Genomic DNA, 21,588 nt, shown 5'->3' with positions numbered 1-21,588 from the left:
TAAACCTCACTTAAATTTATTATAATTTTTTTTATAGACTTCTTTTTTCTAAATTAACTTTGATTTTAATATAATGTTTCATTAGAATTTTTGTTGGGAAAAATTATATTACAATCTAATCCCAATGAGAAACATTTTTTTTAATTTACTTTTTTAATTTATGCTTTTTCTTATTAATGAAGATTATTAACAAAGAATGAGAGTATAATGCTATATATCTTGCTTTGAATTAAGTACTGTTATTTTTAACATATTCTTGACTTAACATCATTTATATTCTCTCTTAGTTTGAGTTGAAATAATACCACTCATTCTGTAATTATTTCACTAACAAGGTGGTTCGTAATTTGAGACAACAAATGACAAACATTCTATATTTACAAAAGCACATTGTATAATATAATATAATTATTGTTTAATTAAATAACTATACTGAACATTTAAACCAACTTAAAGAGACTCAATATTTCAAATAAAAATGTTATTTTTTTGGAAATTACTTTTGGTTCTACTCAAAGAAATAAAGAAGATATTATTAATAAAAACAAATCGTTTCACAATACATCTACTAACGTAGTAGATGAAATGAATAAAAGTAATATATCAACAATTCAAGTAGTGCAAAAATAAAATTAGAGAATTGAAAGAAATAATAAAAAGGAAATAATAATTCTGAACAAACTTTGAATTAAAAACTATATTCAAGTGTAGAAAATCTACAAGAAAATGAATTAAACTCCATTACTCTTTTGAGTCACATTCATCCTGTTTGACTCTAACATTCCATCCTCTTTGTACAGTTTCAATTGGGTCAAAAAGGATTTTAATGATAATAGGATCATTTCTATCTAATTTTCCAAGTTTATCAACATTATCAGTTAGAGAAAATACATACCTATTCAATGCAACTCCACGAACCATCATTTCTTCTTGACTAAAGAGGAGTTGTGAGTGATAGAATGTCTTTCTTATTTTTTCTAATTGAATAACACCACCAGCATTTCGAGCCATTTTAGTTTCAAAAAAATAGCCAAGTTCAGTTGCAATATCTAAGAGGAGGTTTGAAAGAAAAATAAAACGATTTTTATCAAATCTTCTTTTTACACGTTCTTTACTTATTCCATGAGATAATTCTACTTCTGAACGAGCTTTACAACAACTATCAACTAATTCAGCAACTTCAATTGTTTCTTTTAATAAACTAAAAGATTTTACTTTTAGAGTCTGAAAAGTAACTTTAGAACGTTTAATTGGACGTTCTAAAATGAAACTCCCAAATTTATTAAGAAGAGCAATGAGGAAAGCTTGTTGAATAGACTCAAAATTTTTCATATTTCTTTTTGATTGCACATAAGTTGAAACTAATTTCTTTGATAATAAAGAAGTTGAATGACATTCTGAAGGAAGTTCTCTAAAAGAAGAATAAACAGACATAGTATTAAGAAATGATGTTGTTGAATAATTTTGGTAGATGAGTTTATATATCAAAGAAATACAATTTTACTTAAAGGTTCAATTAACTATTAAAATTCGTAGGATGGTTTGAATAGTTTCAATAAAAAAAATATTTTTAGCGCAAGTATATTTCATCTAAACTATCTTCTTGAAATTTATTATTTTTTTTTTGATAGTACATTATTATTATTCTTTTTAACTATTTATACTATTCATATCTCTTTACTCACCTTTTGGGGGTTCTATTAGTAATTCTTAACATGAACTTTTGGTATAAAGTAGATATTCTTAATATATCAGGAAATTTACTTTTCAATTTCTTCTTTTTTTTTAATTCTTGATTTTTCTTACTGATATCTCTCGTTCCAAAAATGTTGTGTCATTTTATTTCAATTAAAATTACATTTTTTTATATATTTTTAGAATAGGGGTAGTTCTATTACTCTCACAATTATATCTATTTGTTCCGGTATTCTTGTTCTGGCAAATAGCTTTAGACACAAATTATTTGTTCCACTTGTTTTTGAGTTGTATTTTTAAAATCGTAAAAAAAACTGAAAATCTTTATTTATTTAATAACAAATAAACCTTCTTTAAACGTCTATAAAATTTATCTTTTTCTTTTATATTTTAAAACTATTTGTTGAATTGTTATTTTAGTTCAATTGCAAATAGTTTGAAATAAGATGACAAACTATAAATTATAGCACATTATATTATTATTGTATTATATTCTGTGTAAAATTTGTATTTTTTATTGAATTATCATAAAAATGAAGGACTGTGTTTTTAATTCGTTTAATTCAAAATTAAAATAGAACCTAAACTAAAAAATGAACTTAATTCTTTGAGTAATAACAGTTAGAATAAATTAACTATCATAAAAAGTCTTTAATCATTTTGTTTCCATTACTCTTTTCATTTATTTCTAATTCTTCTTATTATTTTATGCCATTAAATAAAAAAAATATTAGTACTTCATTCTGTTTATTGAAACAACTCATTTTATTCTTTCTTTCTTCTTTTGTTTGTATTTGGTTAATTAATATTTTGTAGCTGGTTATAAACAAAATGAATTTTTTCTTTTTTTTCTATTTTATTTCTCTTTAACTTATAATATATCTCTTTTACTCATTCAGACTCCTTTTTATTTGCTTTCTCTTTTGAACCTTGTTTTCATTAAAAATTTTGACTTATCTCTTCTAAAGCTATTTGAAACACAGTTATATTTTTTATAAATAAGAAAAATATAGTTGATTCTGAATCATTTAATTAATTTCTCTTTTTCATTTAAAATAGAAAGTGTTTTTTTTTTTAATGAAATAATTTGTTGGTAATGAGAAATTCCCAGTTATTCACCTCTAAGAAAAATATTTATTTTGACTTATATCATCTTTGATATTTTAAAAGTTTTTGTTGAGTCTTTAATTTCACATTGTTAATGATGAGACGATATTCATTCTAAAGCAAGGTTATTTGAAATATATTTTAGTCTAATCTGTATCTTTTATGTCAAACTTAATGAGAATTTTAAACTTTTTTAATATGAAAAGAACTAAAAATAAGAAACAAATTTTTATTACAAATCTTCTTTTGAAAAAAAAAGAACTAGTTATTAAGTAATTATGAGTTTTTTGAACAACTACCAATGGAATTTACCATTCTTAAATTAATGAATAAAATTTTTTTATTGAACAATGTGATTAACATCATAATGACATACATCTTCTAAATTATTCAATTCTAAATAAACCTTTAAATAATGAAAATAATTCATAATTTCCTTTTAACACATTTAATCAGCCAATCTACTTAATGTCTCAAATCTTAGTCTTATTATCTTTCAATTTAATCCAAATACAACAACAAATTCATTTAAACCATTCCCTCATCCCTTTTAAAAAATAATGTAATACTATCTTCTCTTTTTAAATTCAAACTTTTTCAAACTACTTTGAACTATTCTCAATATCAGACAAAGAATCAAATAACAATTTATTTTAAACATTTTCCAGCAAATACCTCTAAAGAAACTTCAATTACAATCACTTCAAACTATTGATGGAATAGTATTGAGTCTGAAAGAAAAATTGGTTAAGAATGGTAATAGTGATGTTATTAAAAGTGATGTTGTTGAATAAATGACTTTTTCTTTAAAAATAATCAAGAAATGATACTAAAAATGACATAAGAAAAATAAATAAAATGAACAATTAAAAACAAAAAAAGATTAAAAAAACTCTTTGATTGTTAGAATAACATGAAAAAACATAATTAAATAAACCCTATTTTATTTCTCATTATTTCTTTATTTTAAAAAATTAAAATTTTTTTAATTTAAAACCACTTGTCTTAATTTATTTCTTACCAATTTTCTTGCCTGGAACAACTTTCTTGTTTCCTTTAGATTTCTTTGGTGCTGCTTGTTTCTTTGGATATTTCTTATAAATCTTTTCAACTTGTTCTTCTTTCTTTTCTACAGCAGCTTTTGGTGTAACTTTCTTTTCAGTGGTGGTTTTGCTTTTCTTTGATGCTTTTTGAATACCAGCCTTTTGCATCTTGTTCTTCTTAATAGTTTCATTGACTTGTTGTAATAATGGTTTCTTAATTCCTTTGTCAAGTGGAAGATTAACAAGAGTTTCTGTTCCTTTACCAATAACAAAGACATTGTTTAATCTAGTAGTGAAAGTGTTTCCTTTAGCATCTTTAATGTGAACAATTTCAAATGATCCTGGATGAACTTCTCTTTTAACAATAACTCCAACACGACCCATACCATTACCACCAATCATCATAGCAGTATTTCCAATATCAAACTTAACAAAATCAACAATTTTTCCTGTTTCAAGATTAAGTTTGATTGTATCATTAGCTTGAAGTTCTGGATGTGGATATCTAATAGTTCTACCATCATGAGTAACAATGTATGGAATAGCACCAGTTCCAAGTACTCTCTTTTCAATTTTGCATAACTTGAACTAATAAAATAAGTATTCTTTCTTATTCTTGAAAAATATGTACTTCCTTGTCATGAAACTGTCAATAACATCAGTTCTTTGCAACATAATATAAATTGTCTTCAATTTAAATTCAGTTCTCCAAGAAATTCATCATATGTAATTGATCAGTTTCTTTATGACAAATTAAATACATTTTAGTTTAAATTTAATAAAAACAAACTTTTGCTTGTTCAGCAGTTAATGGAACTAAACAAAATCTTCTTTTGGTGTTATACATTAATCTAAAGTTTTCTTTAGTTCTTGGGATAGAAAGAACATCCATAAATCCAACTGGATATCTAGTGTCAGTTCTAATCTTTCCGTCAATTTTGATTGTTCTGTTCTTAACAATCATTGTAACTTCTCTTCCGTTTAATGCATAGTTCAATCTATTTCTCAAAATGAGAATAAGTGGAAGACATTCTTTCATTCCATGTGGTCCATGTGATGGTTTTGGTGCAAAAGTTCCTCCTAATTTAGAAAGCATCCAATGATGTGGGGCATTTAATCTCTTCAAGTGGTGTCTTGGTCCTCTAGCCATTTCAGAAAACGACTGGTTGAATTATCTTAAAATACAAAACCCTTTTTTTCTTTTTAACTAATTCTATTTTACTAGTTTATTTAATTATTCTTCTAATTTTCTTTTATATTTGATTTAAAATAGTTTGTTTAATAATATTTATAACTTTTTTATTTGTTATACCAATATAAATATTTTTAAAAAGTAAATAACACAAATAAAAAATGAATTAATTGTTTTGTCTTTCATAACGTTGTTTATTCAAATCTTTTAATTTTTTCTCAGCAGCATCTAATTCTCTTCTTAATTTAAGCACTTTAATTTGTGCTTCTCGTTCTTTGACAATCAGTTGATAATCAGTTAATTTACTAAAATCAACACTCTCATCTTTTTCTTCTTTGAGTCCACTAATTGCATTAACTGCTTTTACAAGTAATTCTGTAGCTTCTTTAACACTCTTTGATGCGTTTTCAACTTTACCTAATGTTGGTGAATCAAAATCAGCTTTGGATCGTGCTGCAGTGACTAATTGAACGGTAGCTTTAGCAACTTCACGACTAGAAGCAATTAATGCATCTTCATTCTTTTCACAACCAGGTGTAACATTATTATTGGCAACAGTAACAATTTCTTTTGTAGCTTCTGCAACTGCCTTTCCTGCAGTAACTAATCCCTCAGACCAAACTTGATTTGGAGCATATGGTTTTGTTGGTGTAGCTAATTTCTTTCCTAATGCAACTCTTTCTTTTTGAGCTAAAGCTGCAGCATTAACAAGTGCAGCAGTTGCTTTAGCAATAGCTTGTGCACTTTCCATAATTGCTTGGTTAACATCCATTTCAGCACTTACTCCTTTCTTTGATTGCTTTAACCATTTTTCAAGGTCTTTAGCTAAACTGTTGATAGAATCAGCTGCTTTTAATAATTCTCGTTCAGCATCATCATCAATTCCACTCAAATTAACTGCTTCAGCAACTTCTTCAATTCCTTCTACAAGAGTTTTTTCTTTCGTCATATTGATATTAAAAACATCACCAGCTTCATTGACATGTTCTCTATCATTCCATTTATTCATTAATACTTTAACACTATCATATAAATCAGATGTAGTTTGTCTTAATTGTAATTTCATTGCTTCATCTGCAATTTTTGGTTCAACTCCTTTAAGGTCTTCTAATAATGTTTGCATTGATTTATGGAAATTCTCTAATTCTTTTTCTGCTTCTTTTGGATGATTTTGTTCTAATGCCATTCTATAAGCATTTCCAGTAGCATTAAGAATAGTTAAATCTCTTAGAACAGTTTCTTTAGTAGCATTTTTATTTCCTTCAATTGTCATGTCATTAAAGTTTTTCATCATTTCTTCAAATTCTTTTTCTACTCCCTTAACATTTGCTCCAACAACTCTCCAATAATCTTCTTCTCTTTCTTTTTCTAATATTTCATATTTTTGTTCCATTTCATTAACTTTTAATTCAAGTTCTTTTAATTGTTGTATTTTATTTTCTTTTTCTTTATTGAGTTGTTCAATATTCATAATATACTCTTGATTCTTATCTTGTAACTTTTTTAATTCAACTTTCATTGTCTCATTTTCTAATTCTTTATTTTTCTTATATTCATTCCATTCTTCCTCTTTCTTCTTCCAATTATTAAGTTCTTTCTTTTGTTCTTCTAATTCTTGGATTAATTTCTTTTCATTTTCTCCAAAACTACTTTCTCTTAATTTTAATTCTTCAAGTTGTTTTTCTAATTCTTGAATCACTTTTTGTGCTTCTTCAACTTTATGTGAAAATTCTTCTTTTAATTGAGTCTCTTTTGCCATAACTTCTTTTAATTGATTTAATTCATTTTCAATTTGTTTTCTTTTTTCTTCTTCTTCTTTTAGTTGTCTTTCTTTTTCATTTAGTTGTTGTTGAATTTCTTTTAATTCTTTAATTTCTTCTTCTTTTTTTGCCAACTCTTTCTTTAATTCTTCTGTTTCTGAACTTTTTTCTTTCCATTCTTCAATTTCTTTTTTCAGTTGTTCAATAATAGCTTCTAATTCCTTAATTTTATCATTATTTCCTACTTCTTTTTCTTCATTTAATTGTTTTAATTCTCGTTTATGTTTTGCTTTTAATTGGTCAATAGTTATTTTTAATTCATTAATTTGTTCTTCAAGTTCTTTAATTCTTTTGAGTAATTTATTGATTCGATCCATATCTACAACCTTTTCTACTTTAACAATAACTTCTTTTTCTTTTTCAATAGCAACAGGTTGTTTCTTTTGTTCTTCTTTAGCAAAATCAAATGGTGCAAGTGCTGGTTGTTGTGGAACTGGTTTAACTTCTTCAAACTTGTTGAAATCAAATGGCTCAAATGCCTGTTGTTGTGGTTCTTGTTTTGGTGGTGGGGTTGGTTCTTTAGGAGGTGGAGTTGGTGATCTTGGATGACCTAAAGTAATAACACTAAAATCAGGTGGTTGAGAAGACAATTGTGGAACAGTAACCAAGGCAGTAACATCTCTAATAACACTAATTTGGTCGAATATACTTTTAAGGTCATAATGCATTGTATTAAATTGTGAAATTAAGTCTTTATATCGTTGGTCATGATGAAGAGAAACAAAGGTATTAAAAATAATTTCATAAAACATATAATAGATACCATTTAATTCTCTCATTAAAGTAACTAACATTGCCATAAGTGATAATATTCTTTTTGCATTTAACACTTTTAAAATAGCATTAGTATCATCTTGACATACTCGTAAATGTTTCATTAATGGTTCAATAACTGCACTAGCACTTTCATAAGAATCAATTTTCATCCGACCAATAACTTTCTTGAATAAATCTGGATCCATTGATCCTGGAATAAATCTATTATTTGTATGTAATTCAACTTTACTTTCTAATACTCTGATGAATTTAAGGAATAAATCAGTTGCAACATTCCGTGGTTGTGAGCGCTTGAATCTATCTAATTCTGGAATCCATCCTAAATCAAATGTTCTAGTTGTACAAGCTTGTTGAGGTCCATCAAGCATAATTCTATGAATAATTTCCAAAGCTTTCATTTGAGTAACTGGTGTTCCTTTTTTTATTTTTTCTAATAATTGATGATAGAGCATGACACAATATTGTTCAGTACTACATGAGCAAATTAATTTTCTAACATGCTTATCTTTTGGAAAAGAGTCAGCAGGATCAGTTGCTTTATTAATAGTTTTCTCCATTAAATAATCAAAGATGAGATTTTTTCAAGTTCTCATTCTGCCGTTATAGCCATTTTTAGACTTATTTCACTAAGCAAACAAAACTGCATATTTATTGTTCTTTTTTCCTTGTTTTTTTTGGTTTTGATGATTCTTGCTTACCAAAATGATGTTAAATTTCTTTGGAAAATTAATTTTTTTTTTGTTATTCATCTCAACAATTATGATATTCATGAGAAATGAATGGATAAGAAGAGTAGTTTGATATAATGAAACAAAGAAATGAATTATACCACTAAACAAGAATCATTTTGATACTCATTATAAATGTTGTAAACAAATGGTTCTTGTCCATAATTGATATGTAGTTCCTTAAATAAGCTAAGTGATATTGCTGCATCAATCCCTTCCCAGTCAATCTTTTTGGTATAACCTTTTATTCCATCACAAGTAAAAAAGACTTCATGAGTAATTGAATTAAAGCCACATCCAATAACATTTTTATTTCCATCATATAAACCATAAGGTTTGAATGAACAAGCGATTTTATGATCACCTTCATAAACATTTCCACTATCGTTCATATATCCAATAGAATATTTGATGTTACCAATATACTCCTATTTTTTTTAATTTTTATTTTATAGAAGACTTTTATTTATAAACAATAACAAACTGTTTCATCATATTCAAATTTTGTTGAGTGAATTATACCAATAGACATTAATGACTGGTGTTGTACTGTTACTTCAAAATATCTGATAGAAGAATCAACAACTTTTCCAGTACCATTTGGAAATACTAAATACATATTCTTACGATCATCTTCTTTCTTATAAAAATTACTTGAAAAAAGAGTATTGATTAACCACGAACTTACTTGTTTTTTTAATCGAATTTCAGGTCCACGAGATTGAACTCTTGAACAACTTACATAAAACCATCTTACTTGGAATAGTTTATTGTAATTATTAGAACTCATTTTGGTAAATAATTGTAGTGATGGTAAAAAGATACAACTTTGAATTATTTCTTGGAATTTTGTATAATTAACTCCACAATATTGTAATGGAGAAATTAAATCTTCTTCGTCTATATCTTGATCTTCTGGTAATTGATTTATTTTATCAATGTTATAAAAACTAATCTCTGAACATTCTTCTATTTGAACAAATATATCTTTGAATGAAATTGGATTAAAGTAACAATTTCTACTTGCCATTATAACAAATTCTTTTAGAGAGTCCATTTTAATGTTCATTGTTACCTCTTCAACATCTTGTAATATAACTGATTCTATTGGACTAAATTTTAATTCAATAGAACAATAACTACATCCTTCAATAGCAATTTCATTGATGTTTATTGTTTTATCTTTACCAATGAATTGAATGTCATGACTTCCTAAAATATTCACTTCTCTTAATAATGGATAATCCCCTTCAAATGAAATATTCCCACATTCATTTAATGTTAATATTTGAAGATAATCCATGTTAATTGGCATTAAATAATAGTCATCTGATTGATATTCAAAATTAAGTGTTAGTTCTAGTGTTAATACACATTTTGGTATATTCCAATTATCATATTTTTTTCTTTTAAAAACATCTCCTTCTTCTTGTTCAAATGGTTTTTCAAAATGAAGTTTAATAATATCTGCATAACATTTTTCTATAATAGAATTAAATCTATTACAATTAAGTGTACCTTTAATATCAATTTTTCCTTCATCACATTCAATTGCTTCACTCATAAATTCACATTGATTATCACTAAAAGCAGTATAATGATACTCAATTCCATCAAAACATTTTAATTCTTCTTTTGATTTAACATGGGTATTAGTTGTATATTCTATTTGAGTCATGCCATTATGAGGAAGGTACTTCTTTATTTGACTAATCAAATTTTGTTCCGTAGAACTACTTCTTTTGACTAAATTAAATAATTCAACTCTTGTTGGAAAGTGAACAAACATTTGACTACCATTGTCAGTAAATTTTTTGAAAAATGCAATAACTAATTCAATGTCTCCTCTGACACATCTTAAGTTATTAAATTGTTGAGCATTCTCAATAAAAAATTGAGATGTTTCTTCAGGCATTCTTGATTCAGGATGGGTTTCAGATTCATCTGTATAATACAATGATATATGATAAACTTTTGGTAGTATTGATGTAATGTCATTTATATTAGATTTTAAAATACTATTAAACATTGGATTTCTTATATTTGAGACTTTGTTAAATAGTTGTTTAGAAAAGAAACAATAAGATAAACAATTCATTGTTTCAGGATTAAAATTTGTACAAAATTTAATAACACTTTCACTACTAGCAAACCATGGATTAATTTTTAGTCGTTCAATTGCTTCTTTACAAGTTTTACTAACTTGAAGAAATTTAAATATGTCTGAATAAGTTTCAAAATGTAATGCGACATGCATTAAATAAATAGCTTCCAAGCTAATCATTTAAATTCAATATAAAGTTCTCAAAGAATAAAAAAAAAATAAGAGAAGAAGATGAAATTATTTATAATTTGGGATTTTATTATTTAAGAAAATAAAGTAATTTATTAAGTATTAATAGAATTTTCAAATAAACATTACAATTAAATCAATCATTAAAAGAATTTATGGTTATTGTAACGACTTATCATTGACTGTTCTATTTTCATGAACAAGAGTTGGAGTACCTTGTTCACTAAATCGTTGACAAATAGCATTTCTAAAAACTAAAGTAGATGCTGCAATAGCAACAACATTAGATAATCTACTTCTTTTAGGTAGATATTTTTCCTTTGGACTTTTGTATTGATAATTTATTCCAATTAATGTTTTTTTAAAAATGTACTGAACAGTAGTAAATTTAAAAGAAGTTCTACCAACATTATTTAATTCATCACAAGGATCAATAATCATTGGACATGATTCAGAATCATCTTCAGATCGATATTTACAATATCCACTAATTAATGAAACAGCAGTCATTCTCATTTTAAATAATGATCCATAAAAATTAAGAAATCCAGTAATAGCAATACCACAGTCTTCTGTTGGATTATTTTTGAGATATGTACAAACTAAAAGAATAATTGCATATGAACCTAAACCACCATGATATGGTTCATTTAATGAATTTTGAAATAATAAAAATTTAATAAATAATGAAAGTGTTCTTGCTAATGGGAATTCAGTTAATAATGTTTTAATATAACTAGTAGTTACAATCCCATTATCACAATCAACAGAAATATCAATTGATAATGCACATTCTAAATCAGTTAATTTAACAATAGGTATTTTAGCATTAGTAATTACATCATCTACTCTAATACTTTTTATTGTTCTACAAAGTTGAGCAACTCTTTTTAATATTCTAATTTTTCTTCCTATAGATAAAGAAGGTAATTGAGGAAATAATAATGCAATATCAACATCACTTGATGGTAATGATAATCCATAAACAAAACTTCCATATACTTGAACTTCACAATGTTCAATATTATTTTCAAAGAGTTGTTTAAGTTTATCAACACAATAATTTCTACATCTAATTTCTTCTGGTGTTAATTGAATGAATTGTTCAAATAATTTCATTTCTTTATCTAATGTTAAACACTCTTTCTTTTTTGTTCCATTTAACCATGCTGCCATCTTATCTTCTTTCTCTTTAACTTCTTTTATCTTTCAAAGTTTTAATTCAAAGGGTTTTTTTTAAAATTCTTTTGCTTTTCTTTATTTTTTCTTTTTTGCTGAACTTCTTCTTTTCTCTCCTTTTTTCATTCTTTTTGGAAAAAATAGGGTTTTTTAAGGTTTTTTATTTTTAAAATTCTTACTATAAAATAAGTTATAATTATTAAAAATACTAATGTATTAATTACTTTTTATCAATTTTAATAAATAACAGAAGAATTACTTATTTTGAAAAAGAAAAATGTAATTAAAAACAAAAATAAATGAAAATGCTATAAAAAGATTAAAAAATTTTGTTATAAAGAAAACAAAAAAAAAATTTGACGAAAAAGAACTTTAAGGATTAGTCAATGTCTAAACGTTTATTAAAAAGAGTATCACAAACAGAAGTATTTCAAAATTATGGAATTCAAGAAGGAATAATATTAGATAATGAAACAAATAAATATCGAATATCAAAAGTTATTGGATATGGAGCATTTGGTATTGTTTTTTTAGCTACTAATATAAAAACAGGTGAGGTTAATGCAATTAAGAGAGTGTCACAAGGTAAACGGTTTAAAGTTTGTTATAATTATTAAGTATAATAACCAATTAAAAAAAAAGAAGTAAAGAATATTTGTTTAAAGAAAATAATAAATAAATAAGTGAGAAAATAATAATGAATATAGAACAAAGAATTAAGAATACAAGAAATACTTCATCATCAAAATGTAATAAAATTAAAAGATTCATTTTTGAGTAAGTTATCAAATGTTTGTTTATTTTAATTTTGTTAAGAACGGACATAAATAATTAAACCAGTGTTTTTTTTTTAAAGAATAAAAAAACAAACAAACTACTAACATCATTATTAGAGCTCAAGTTTTTGTTTAAATTTAGTTATGGATTATTTACCACAAAATCTTTATCAATTTATGAGAAGTTTAAAAAAAAAAGTACCAACTATATATATTAGATTATTTTCATATGAACTTATTCGGGGATTAGCATATCTTCATTCATTAAATATAATTCATCAAGATATTAAACCAGAAAATATTTTAGTTAATAAAAATACAGGTGATTTAAAGATTTGTGATTTTGGAAGTGCAAAAAATATTTTAGATTCATCAGAACCAAATGTTTCATATATTTGTTCACGGCATTACCGAGCACCAGAATTAGTATTTAGAACAAGTAAATATAATAGTTCTATTGATATTTGGTCTTATGGATGTATTCTTGCAGAGATGTTCTTAGGAAAACCACTTTTTCCAGGGAGTAGTACTTCAGATCAAGTTGTAAAAATAATAAAAATTATTGGAACACCTACAGAAGAAGAGATGAAAGCAATGAACAATGAAATTCCTCCACCAATATTACCTAAAGTTGATGGAATTGGAATTGAAAATACATTGAGTTCATTTAAACCTCCTGTTCAGGCTATTACTATTTTAACTCATACATTACAATACTCACCTGAAAAACGATTAAGTGCTTCAAAATTACTTACAAGTGAATTTCATAAAGAATTATTTAATGAAGGAGTTTTATTACCAAATGGAAATCCAATACCAATTTTAACTCAATATGATGAAGATGAGTGGAAAAGAGGAAAGGAGAATGAAACAATAGATAAAATGAAAGAATTTGTTGAAGGAGAAAAGAAACGTATTCTTTCACAAAATTCAATTAGAAAAGATAAAGAAACAAAGGATATTATTTCAGATGCAAAATAATCTATTTTTAATGTGGAACATAGCATAAATTAAAATATTTATTTTTCTGGTTTGAAGATTTTTTTTATTTTTTAAGTCATCAATTCAACATTTTGCCATTTTTATTTGGATTTTTTCTTCTTTTCTGGAGTTATTCTTTTCTTTTTTTTTCTTTTCATTAAAACATGTTGAAACAGAGAAATGTCTTTAGTGTTTTTTATTTCAATTCAATAAATACAGGTAGTTTGACGTTGACTCTTTATTTGTTTCTTAAAAAGGTTAATTTCATTTTTAAAAAACATATATTTTTTTCTATTCTTTACAGAAACTAAGGAAAGTCATAACATTAAGAAAGAAAATAAAAGCCAAACTCATTTTAAATTCATTGAAAAAGTCATTTTCTTTTTAACTCAAAAGTATAGTATTAATAAAAGTAGAGAATAATAAGATTTTATAAGATTATCAACAAGTTGTCAAATATCATTAACAAGAATTGTTTATTTTTTTATGTGAAGGAAATAGAATTTGAAAAAAAAAAATAAAGCAAAAAAGTGTATATTTTTAACCACGTATCACTTCGTGGAAGAAAAGGAAGAAATATAAAAAGATTATCAATCACATCTTATTAAATTAGATTGTATTAAATTGTTAAAGTATGTGTATTGAAGAAACACTTTGTGTTGAAAATGAAAAGAAAAGAATTAAGAGTGCTTTCATTCCTGTTACCTTTAATGATGAACAAGTTACTATTGTTGATAAACAAAAGAAAAAGAGAATTTCACCAGAATTTCAAAATTTTTGTAGATATCTTAGAGAAAGACAAAACCAAATGCCATTACCTGATTTAACAATTGCTACACCATTTATGAGACCACAATTAGTTGATTGGTTATTTAAAACATCAGAATATCTTCATCTTTCAAAGAAAATAATCTTTCAAACATTAACATTAGTTGATTTATATACAACAAGAGTAGTTGTTAATTCAGATGAACTTGGATTAATATTTGTAACATCATTATTTAGTTGTTCTAAGTTTGAGTCTACAGGAATTAAAGTTAGTGATGTACAAAAATTATGTAATAATAAATATGGGAAAGAAGATATTATTGGAATGGAAAAGAAGTTATTAGAGTCTATTAATTATAAAATAGATAATCCTACGTCATATGACTTTTTAAATATTCTTTGGGAAGCAGCAGGATATCCACAATATAATCAAGAAGAAAGAAATCATCCAATTATTGAAGCAAGTATTCAATTTCTTCAAATAATGACATTAGATCCATTTTATACAAGTAATTCACCATCATCACTTGCAGGATCAGCATTTTTCTTTGCACGAGATTTTTGTCATTTTGTTAATTTATGGGATATGAGATATCAACGATGTTTAATGATGAAGAAAGAAGAAGTAAGAGAAGTTGCAATCGACTTTGTTCCCAAAATGCAATATTGTGTAATGAATCAAAATAAAAGTTCATTTAAAGTATGTATTGATTTTGGAAGAATGATTGAAAATCATAGAAGAAAATATTGTGAATGTATAAAACACATTCAATCAAAAAATACTAAACCACAATGTTTTTGGGATAATAATGACGTGAAGAATTTTGATTGAAAAGGAATAAAGGGAAACTCTACTTGTAATTTTAATACTAATAGACATTAATTTATTGTTTTTTTTATTTAATGGTTATTTGATTTAATAATAAAAGTAATAATAATAAATTAAACTAAGGTTATTAAAAGTAATAATCCATTGTTCAGGTGAGAATTTCTTCTCATCCTTCACTCTCTTTCGAGTCTTCTTCATCTGGTTCTTCTACATCACTATATTCACCAGCATAGTCTCTACAGTATTTCATAATATCTTTCATATTCTTAATTACTATCTCTTTTGCAATAATCACCCATGGAATTTTGATTCATTCTGCCTCCATCATTCTCACCGATTCTTTGTTAATCAATCAGTTCACGGTTATTACAATTGGAATGGTTATTACTCTGTTTATTCTTTTCACTCTTCTGATGTATTCCTACAGCTTAGAATACATGTTCACTTTCTCTGTGAATGCAGAACTTATTCTCTTCTCTCTCACTGTTTTCATATCTATTATGATTGATTCTTTCTTCTTTAATTATCGAACATAAATGTCAAGTCTTTTGTGAAATTTGCTTTCTTGCTTGCTTACAAACTCTTGGTTCCATACCATGAGAATATTTTCTTTTTGTATTTTTCTTTGGGTTTTCCTAAATTCATCTTTTCTTATGACTAGCTTCTTCTTGTTTTCTTCTTCACGACTTCTTTGTGCTGCCTCATCGCCATATATTTTATATTTGATTTTCAAGACTCTTCAGATGTTCTTTCCCACTCTATCGTGTTTGTACATACGTTCTTTCTTTGTAACAATGCAGTTCAACGAGATATGGTCAATTGTTGCTGTTTTGTTACATATTGGACACATTGAATATTTCTGTTCATGTGGGATGGCAGCTTTTCTTACTCAAATATTTGTTGCTTTTTCTTGCATTCTCTTCACTTGGATATATGCTTTCCTGTTTATATTGATTTGTTCCCATACTTTCCTTAACTTGCTCTGCTCTGTCATTTTGTTTTCAAATGCGTTTAATACTTCACTGTTCACTTTCTTCTTCCTTCATTCATTCAAGTATTGTGTTTGGAATCCTTCTTTCAGATATTTGACTATCTGTCCTTTATCTCGTTTTCCATTCTCTTTTTTATATAATAGCTTCTTCAATTCTTCTCTGTTCAGTCTTTTTCCACATGCTTTGTAGAATCTATTCCACATCCCATTCTTCCCTTCATTCATTCGGATCATATTGCCTATTCTATCTCCTCTTTTCCACGTAAAGTATATTATTGTTCTTATCAGTTCAAGTGGACATTCATCTCGGATACTTCTCAGTCCATCTCCTAGTTTCTTCTTTTCTACATATAGTCTGCTTGCACACATTCCTTTCCCATACACTCCTCCTTCTTTAATGCCTTTTCTGATTATTTTATCTACCTCTATCAGTTGCATCACTAGCCATTTCACTACTGATGCACTGTATGTGAATTTGTGTATCACTCCTGTGTTGGTTCTATTGATGTAATTCATACTACTGTCATTGCTTGTGTTGATTACTTTGATTTCTGCTTCAATATTATTCTTTATCTTCTTTATACATTCTTCATCATCATTTCACGTAGTTTGAAATACTCCTAAGTATTTGCATGGATGTTCTTCATCTACTATTGGTATTTCTTTCATATTTGTAGGTATTCCGATGTTTTTTTCTTCAGTTCTCACACTTGCTAACGTTCACTTCTATTCCTATTGCTTGGATTATTTCTAATACTTTCTTGTGTGCTTCTTTCATTCCTTTCTTTGTTTCGCTTGTTACTTTTAAATCATCCATATATAATACATAGGTAACTTATATTTCTTCTTCATTGATATCATCAATTACATTTGATATGATATTCATTTGTAGGATGAATAATAATGGTGACAAAGAGTCTCCTTGGAGTATTCTGCATTTCATTTGTACTTCTCCTATTTCCTCTTTCTATCCATATCCAATTCTTATTCTCCATCTTATGCACATACTTTTTAATAATTCTGTGATTCTAAATGCCACCTTGAAGTATCTTAATATTATTTCTAACCAGTTATGGTTAACTGTGTCATATGCTTTCCTGATATCGTAGAATGATTCCAAGTATCTTGTTCTGTTTGCTTCTCTTTCATTTCTTTCAATCAGACTTAGTATGCTTCCTCTCTTTGTTACATACTGACATGGGTTTACTTGATTTCTTTTCATTTCCCATGAGTTGTAGTTCCATTTTATATTTGATGATTGATGTGAACACTTTCATAATTACATTCAGACACGTGATTGGTTGGTAGTTTTCTGTTTTCTTCTTATCATTTCCTTTGTATATCAGTATGGTTCTTCCTGTAACCATTTCTCTTTGAATAAGTTCTGGTAATTCTATCCATTCATTGAATATATCACTGTCTTATCTCTCACACCCACCAATCTCTTCCAGTAGTATTCTTGGATACCATCTATTCCACGTGCTTTTCAGCTTGGTAATCTTGTTATAGTTGCTTCTACTTCTTCCCTTGTGATTTTTACACTTTTCCAATTTCTTGTTCCAGTCTCTTTTATCATTTCCTTGATCTTCTCATTCTTTTCATCCATCTTCCTGTGTCTATCATATATTTTCTCCCAAAACAAGAGTGTTTCTTCGTCACTTGGTTTTTCTGACATTTCAATCATCTCTTCTGGGTTTTTATCTAATTTCTTTCCATTTACACTTTGTATCTTGTTGTGATATATTCTTCTTCTTTCACTTCTTGAAAGATCGACCTTCTTCTTCCTCATTTCCTTCAGATACTTTAATTGGTTAATTTCTTCATTCACACTCCATCAGATTCTTTTTTCATTCAATGTTTTTATTCTCAGTATTTTCCTCAATTTCTTGTAATTACATCTAATGAGCAAGTCACTCAATTGATTTATTCCTCTTTGTAGGATTACATCATAGTCATTCTTGTATCCAATAAATTCATTCTCTAGGTACTTCTTGATGATATGTGATATTTTATAGATATCACTTTGTATTTCTTTGATGCCATTTCCATTCCACTTCCATTTCTCATTCAGGTAGGTGATTATTTCATCACATGCTCTTGTGTTAAAGTAGTATCAAATATAACTGTATTCACTTATTTCCATTCTTTTTGTTTCTTCAATCAGTTCATCCAAGTATTTCTGATCTAATTCTTTTTTCACGTTTCTTTTGATTATTTCTCTGGTTTTCACATTCTCTATTTCCTCAACATTTGTGATCATTCTATTCACTTCTCGGTTGTTGTATTCTCTTATTTCATGCTTTATTCATCTGCTTTCCTTTATATTCCCGACATATTTTTCTTTCTCTATTTCAATTCCTACTTCACTCAGTATCTCTGCAATTTCATTCCATCTTAATTTTCTTTTTAATTTGATATTCATTTGATTAATTCCTATACAATACCGTAGTATTCTCTTTCTTTCTCTTATTTCTCCTTTGGTGGTGATGATGCCGTTATAGCTAGTCAAGCAACAGGTTGTGAGAGACTGCCTGTCTTTTTTGTTCTAATGGACTTTCTGTCATCAGCAACAATTGTGGTCCATCTTGTGTTGTCACTCTTTGAGAGGGGATTCCAGCTTCTATCCTTACTATTCTCACTTTGTTCGATTCCACACTTCTTTTCCGACTTCCTGACATCATTCTCCTCTTTGTTGTTTCATTCGGTATCATTTTGTACTTCATCCCGTTGCTCACATATGTAAAATTTCCTTCTTCTACTGACCTTTCAATGACTTCCATTGCTTGGATTTTCTGGTCTTCAGTTTCTGTTATTAGTGGTTGTGTTTTCCTTCTTTGAGTTATTCCTATTTCCATTCTTAGGTATTGCCTATTCTTCATTTTCTCTACCAATTCCTTCATCTCCTTGACTCTCATTGTCATTGTTTCCAATCTTCTTTTGTTCGCCATTCTTCGTTTTTCAAAGAGTTGATTGCTCAAGTCTTCCACTGTTTGTTGAGACTCTCTCTGGATATGTTCAGTTTGCTTAATCAGGTTCTGTACTTGCTCGGCTATTTCCTTCTTTCTTTGCTCTTGCTCTATTCTCATTTGTTGGGCTTTCCTCTTCCACTGTTCAACTTCCTTCTCCTTTGTTTCTATCTCTTTCTTGCTCTTTCATTTGTATATATTCGGCTTTTCATTGTGCTCATTTATTTGACACCGTAATCTCCCAATTTCTTCATTCTTGATTCTCATTCTTCTGTTTTCCTTTGCATTTCCTTTTCTAATTCCTGCTATATTCTCTGCTTTATAGTTGCTACTTCCTCTTCAGATATAGGCACTTTCTGTCCTTTTTTCACTTCTTCAATTTATTTAAGAAGCATTGCAATTTGTTGTTCTAATTCTTCCTTCTTTCTCCTTGTTACCTCAAGCTCCTTCTTCATACTATTCTTCTCAACTTCACTCCCTTTTTTCTTCTCTGCTTCCCTTCTGTGTTCTGTACACTCTTGCTACTCTTTGTTCTTTGGACGATATTCTGCTTGTTCATCTTGCTCATATTGTATATCCTTACTGCTTTACATAGTTGTGTTAGCATCCTTGCTTCCGATGCAGGACTACCACTTTTCTTGTAATATCCTTCATCTAGTATCTCTTTTTCTTCTTTCGTCCAGTCCTTGGTCTTATCAGAAAGTTCTACAATTAAGTCTTCAATGTTTTTGTGATTTCTTCTCGCATATCTCTTATTTCCTTTTCCATATTTACGGTATTCTCTCACAAAGTTATTTCTTCCTTTTTCATTATTCATTTATTCTTATTATTCTTTTTTTACAATCTACTCCACTGATATTAAGAGTGAAGTTGTTCCTTTTCTTACCATAATTCTTATTTCCTTTTCTTCTTTTAAATCGTTTATTAAACACAACATTTTGCTTTTTAAATGGATTGGAAGTTATTCTCAAGCCTTTCTTGAAATTGTTGTATTTACGTGGTATACACTGTCCGTTATCCATTTAAAAAAAAAGAAGAGAAAGACATAAAAGAATAAAAAGAAAGAAGATAAAGAGTAATGAAACAAAAATAACAAAAGAAGAAAAGAATGAAAAAATAAAGGATGCAAATTGTAATGCAACAAATAAAAAAGAGCAATAAAAACGCAGAATTTAATTATGTAAAATAATTAGCAACAATTTTTATTGTTGAAAAATATTTTATTATTTTTTATGTTTATTATTTATATGTATAATTTCATCATGATATTTATTATAACATGTAATAAGTGATAAAATATAAATGAAAAATGATATGAAAAATATGATATAGGATATAGAAAAATAAAATAATAATAAGAATAAATGATAAATAAAACGAGAAATGATAATCAATGATATAATAATAAATTCAAAGTATAAAAGATAAAAATAATATAAATCAAAAGAGAATAAATATAAATCGAAAATAGATATCAATGATAATAATATAAAAATGATAAAGATGAATATTCAAATAAACAAATACATCTAAATAGAAAAGAATAACAATAAGAAAATCTAAAGAATATAAATATAAAAAACATAAAATAAGAATAATATAATAATATATAGATAATAAGAAGAATATAATGATATACATAATATAAACAGAGAAATAAATATAAAAATACGATAGATAAATAACATAATAACAAAAGAATAAAAATAATAAAAATAATAAAATATGAATAATCAAATCATCTATTTCATTAATATTTCATACAAAATGAATATAAATGATTATAAAATATAAACATAAATATATACATATTCTGTATTTATCATATTTTTTATTTTTTATTTTTATTTAGGAGCAAAATATAATAAATGGAATATTCTATTGAAGCAAATTATTTTGCATCTTTTTCATTTTTGTAAATTATTTAGATGCATTATTTCTTTGCTAATTTTCTTGACAGAATAAAAGTATTCAAATTATCTGTAGATTGGTAATTTTCTGATATAATGAATGATGAATATATTAATTTTTTAAGATTAAATTGAAGTGGTGAAGAAAAAGAGAAGTTATTTAAATGAATATCTAAGCACCAGAAACTGTTGAAATGAGAAAATAAAGAAAAGTAACATCAATTTGAGATAAATGGAAATGAATGTTATTTTATTCATTCAGTTCAATTTGAATACGTGAAAGAATAATAATAAATGAAAAGATGGTGATGATAAGATACATGATATTTCAGACAAATATATTGTTCGGTATAATAATGAGAATTGAAGCAATTGATGTGATTCAGGAATTGGTTCAAATATTTATAATTATAATATAAGTAATGGAATTACTAAAGAAAGTGATTAATTATACACTGAAATGGATTATACATGTAGAACTGATGCAGTTCAATTTGTTAAAATCAAGAATTATAAGATAGTTACAAGAAATA

At 26.6% G+C, this 21,588-nt stretch overlaps 7 protein-coding genes across 7 annotated transcripts, besides 1 other annotated feature; 2 read left to right on the top strand and 5 right to left on the bottom strand.

The window, feature by feature from the left end:
* Window positions 1-741: 741 nt before the first annotated feature.
* EHI_003950 (uncharacterized protein) lies at window positions 742-1,434 on the bottom strand (the record flags this gene model as incomplete). Its single annotated transcript, XM_643818.1, has 1 exon — window positions 742-1,434. The coding sequence occupies one exon, from the start codon at window positions 1,432-1,434 to the stop codon at window positions 742-744; it is 693 nt and encodes a 230-aa protein (XP_648910.1).
* A 2,355-nt stretch (window positions 1,435-3,789) lies between these two features.
* On the bottom strand, window positions 3,790-4,995 carry EHI_003940 (40S ribosomal protein S4, putative; the record flags this gene model as incomplete). The annotated part of the gene is made up of 2 exons (XM_643819.2): window positions 3,790-4,433; window positions 4,636-4,995. The coding sequence occupies 2 exons, from the start codon at window positions 4,993-4,995 to the stop codon at window positions 3,813-3,815; spliced, it is 981 nt and encodes a 326-aa protein (XP_648911.1). The 3' UTR covers window positions 3,790-3,812.
* Window positions 4,996-5,203: 208 nt separating this feature from the next.
* On the bottom strand, window positions 5,204-8,191 carry EHI_003930 (I/LWEQ domain protein; the record flags this gene model as incomplete). The annotated part of the gene is made up of 1 exon (XM_643820.1): window positions 5,204-8,191. The coding sequence occupies one exon, from the start codon at window positions 8,189-8,191 to the stop codon at window positions 5,204-5,206; it is 2,988 nt and encodes a 995-aa protein (XP_648912.1).
* A 266-nt stretch (window positions 8,192-8,457) lies between these two features.
* EHI_003920 (uncharacterized protein) lies at window positions 8,458-10,619 on the bottom strand (the record flags this gene model as incomplete). The annotated part of the gene is made up of 2 exons (XM_643821.2): window positions 8,458-8,790; window positions 8,847-10,619. 2 exons carry the CDS (start codon window positions 10,617-10,619, stop codon window positions 8,458-8,460), a joined length of 2,106 nt encoding a protein of 701 aa, XP_648913.2.
* A 195-nt stretch (window positions 10,620-10,814) lies between these two features.
* Window positions 10,815-11,831, bottom strand: EHI_003910 (uncharacterized protein; the record flags this gene model as incomplete). Its single annotated transcript, XM_643822.1, has 1 exon — window positions 10,815-11,831. One exon carries the CDS (start codon window positions 11,829-11,831, stop codon window positions 10,815-10,817), a length of 1,017 nt encoding a protein of 338 aa, XP_648914.1.
* A 389-nt stretch (window positions 11,832-12,220) lies between these two features.
* Window positions 12,221-13,643, top strand: EHI_003900 (protein kinase domain containing protein; the record flags this gene model as incomplete). Its single annotated transcript, XM_643823.2, has 3 exons — window positions 12,221-12,433; window positions 12,542-12,625; window positions 12,728-13,643. 3 exons carry the CDS (start codon window positions 12,221-12,223, stop codon window positions 13,589-13,591), a joined length of 1,161 nt encoding a protein of 386 aa, XP_648915.1. The 3' UTR covers window positions 13,592-13,643.
* A 582-nt stretch (window positions 13,644-14,225) lies between these two features.
* Window positions 14,226-15,191, top strand: EHI_003890 (cyclin, putative; the record flags this gene model as incomplete). The annotated part of the gene is made up of 1 exon (XM_643824.1): window positions 14,226-15,191. The coding sequence occupies one exon, from the start codon at window positions 14,226-14,228 to the stop codon at window positions 15,189-15,191; it is 966 nt and encodes a 321-aa protein (XP_648916.1).
* Window positions 15,192-15,299: 108 nt separating this feature from the next.
* Window positions 15,300-18,658: a repeat region.
* Between the last annotated feature and the right edge of the window lie 2,930 nt (window positions 18,659-21,588).

The sequence above is a fragment of the Entamoeba histolytica genome, genomic scaffold (assembly GCF_000208925.1).
Source record: "Entamoeba histolytica HM-1:IMSS scf_1104750516327 genomic scaffold, whole genome shotgun sequence".
NCBI lineage: Eukaryota > Evosea > Mastigamoebida > Endamoebidae > Entamoeba > Entamoeba histolytica.
The sequence above is the reverse complement of the archived record's forward strand: the minus strand, read 5'-3'. Positions and strand labels throughout refer to the sequence as shown.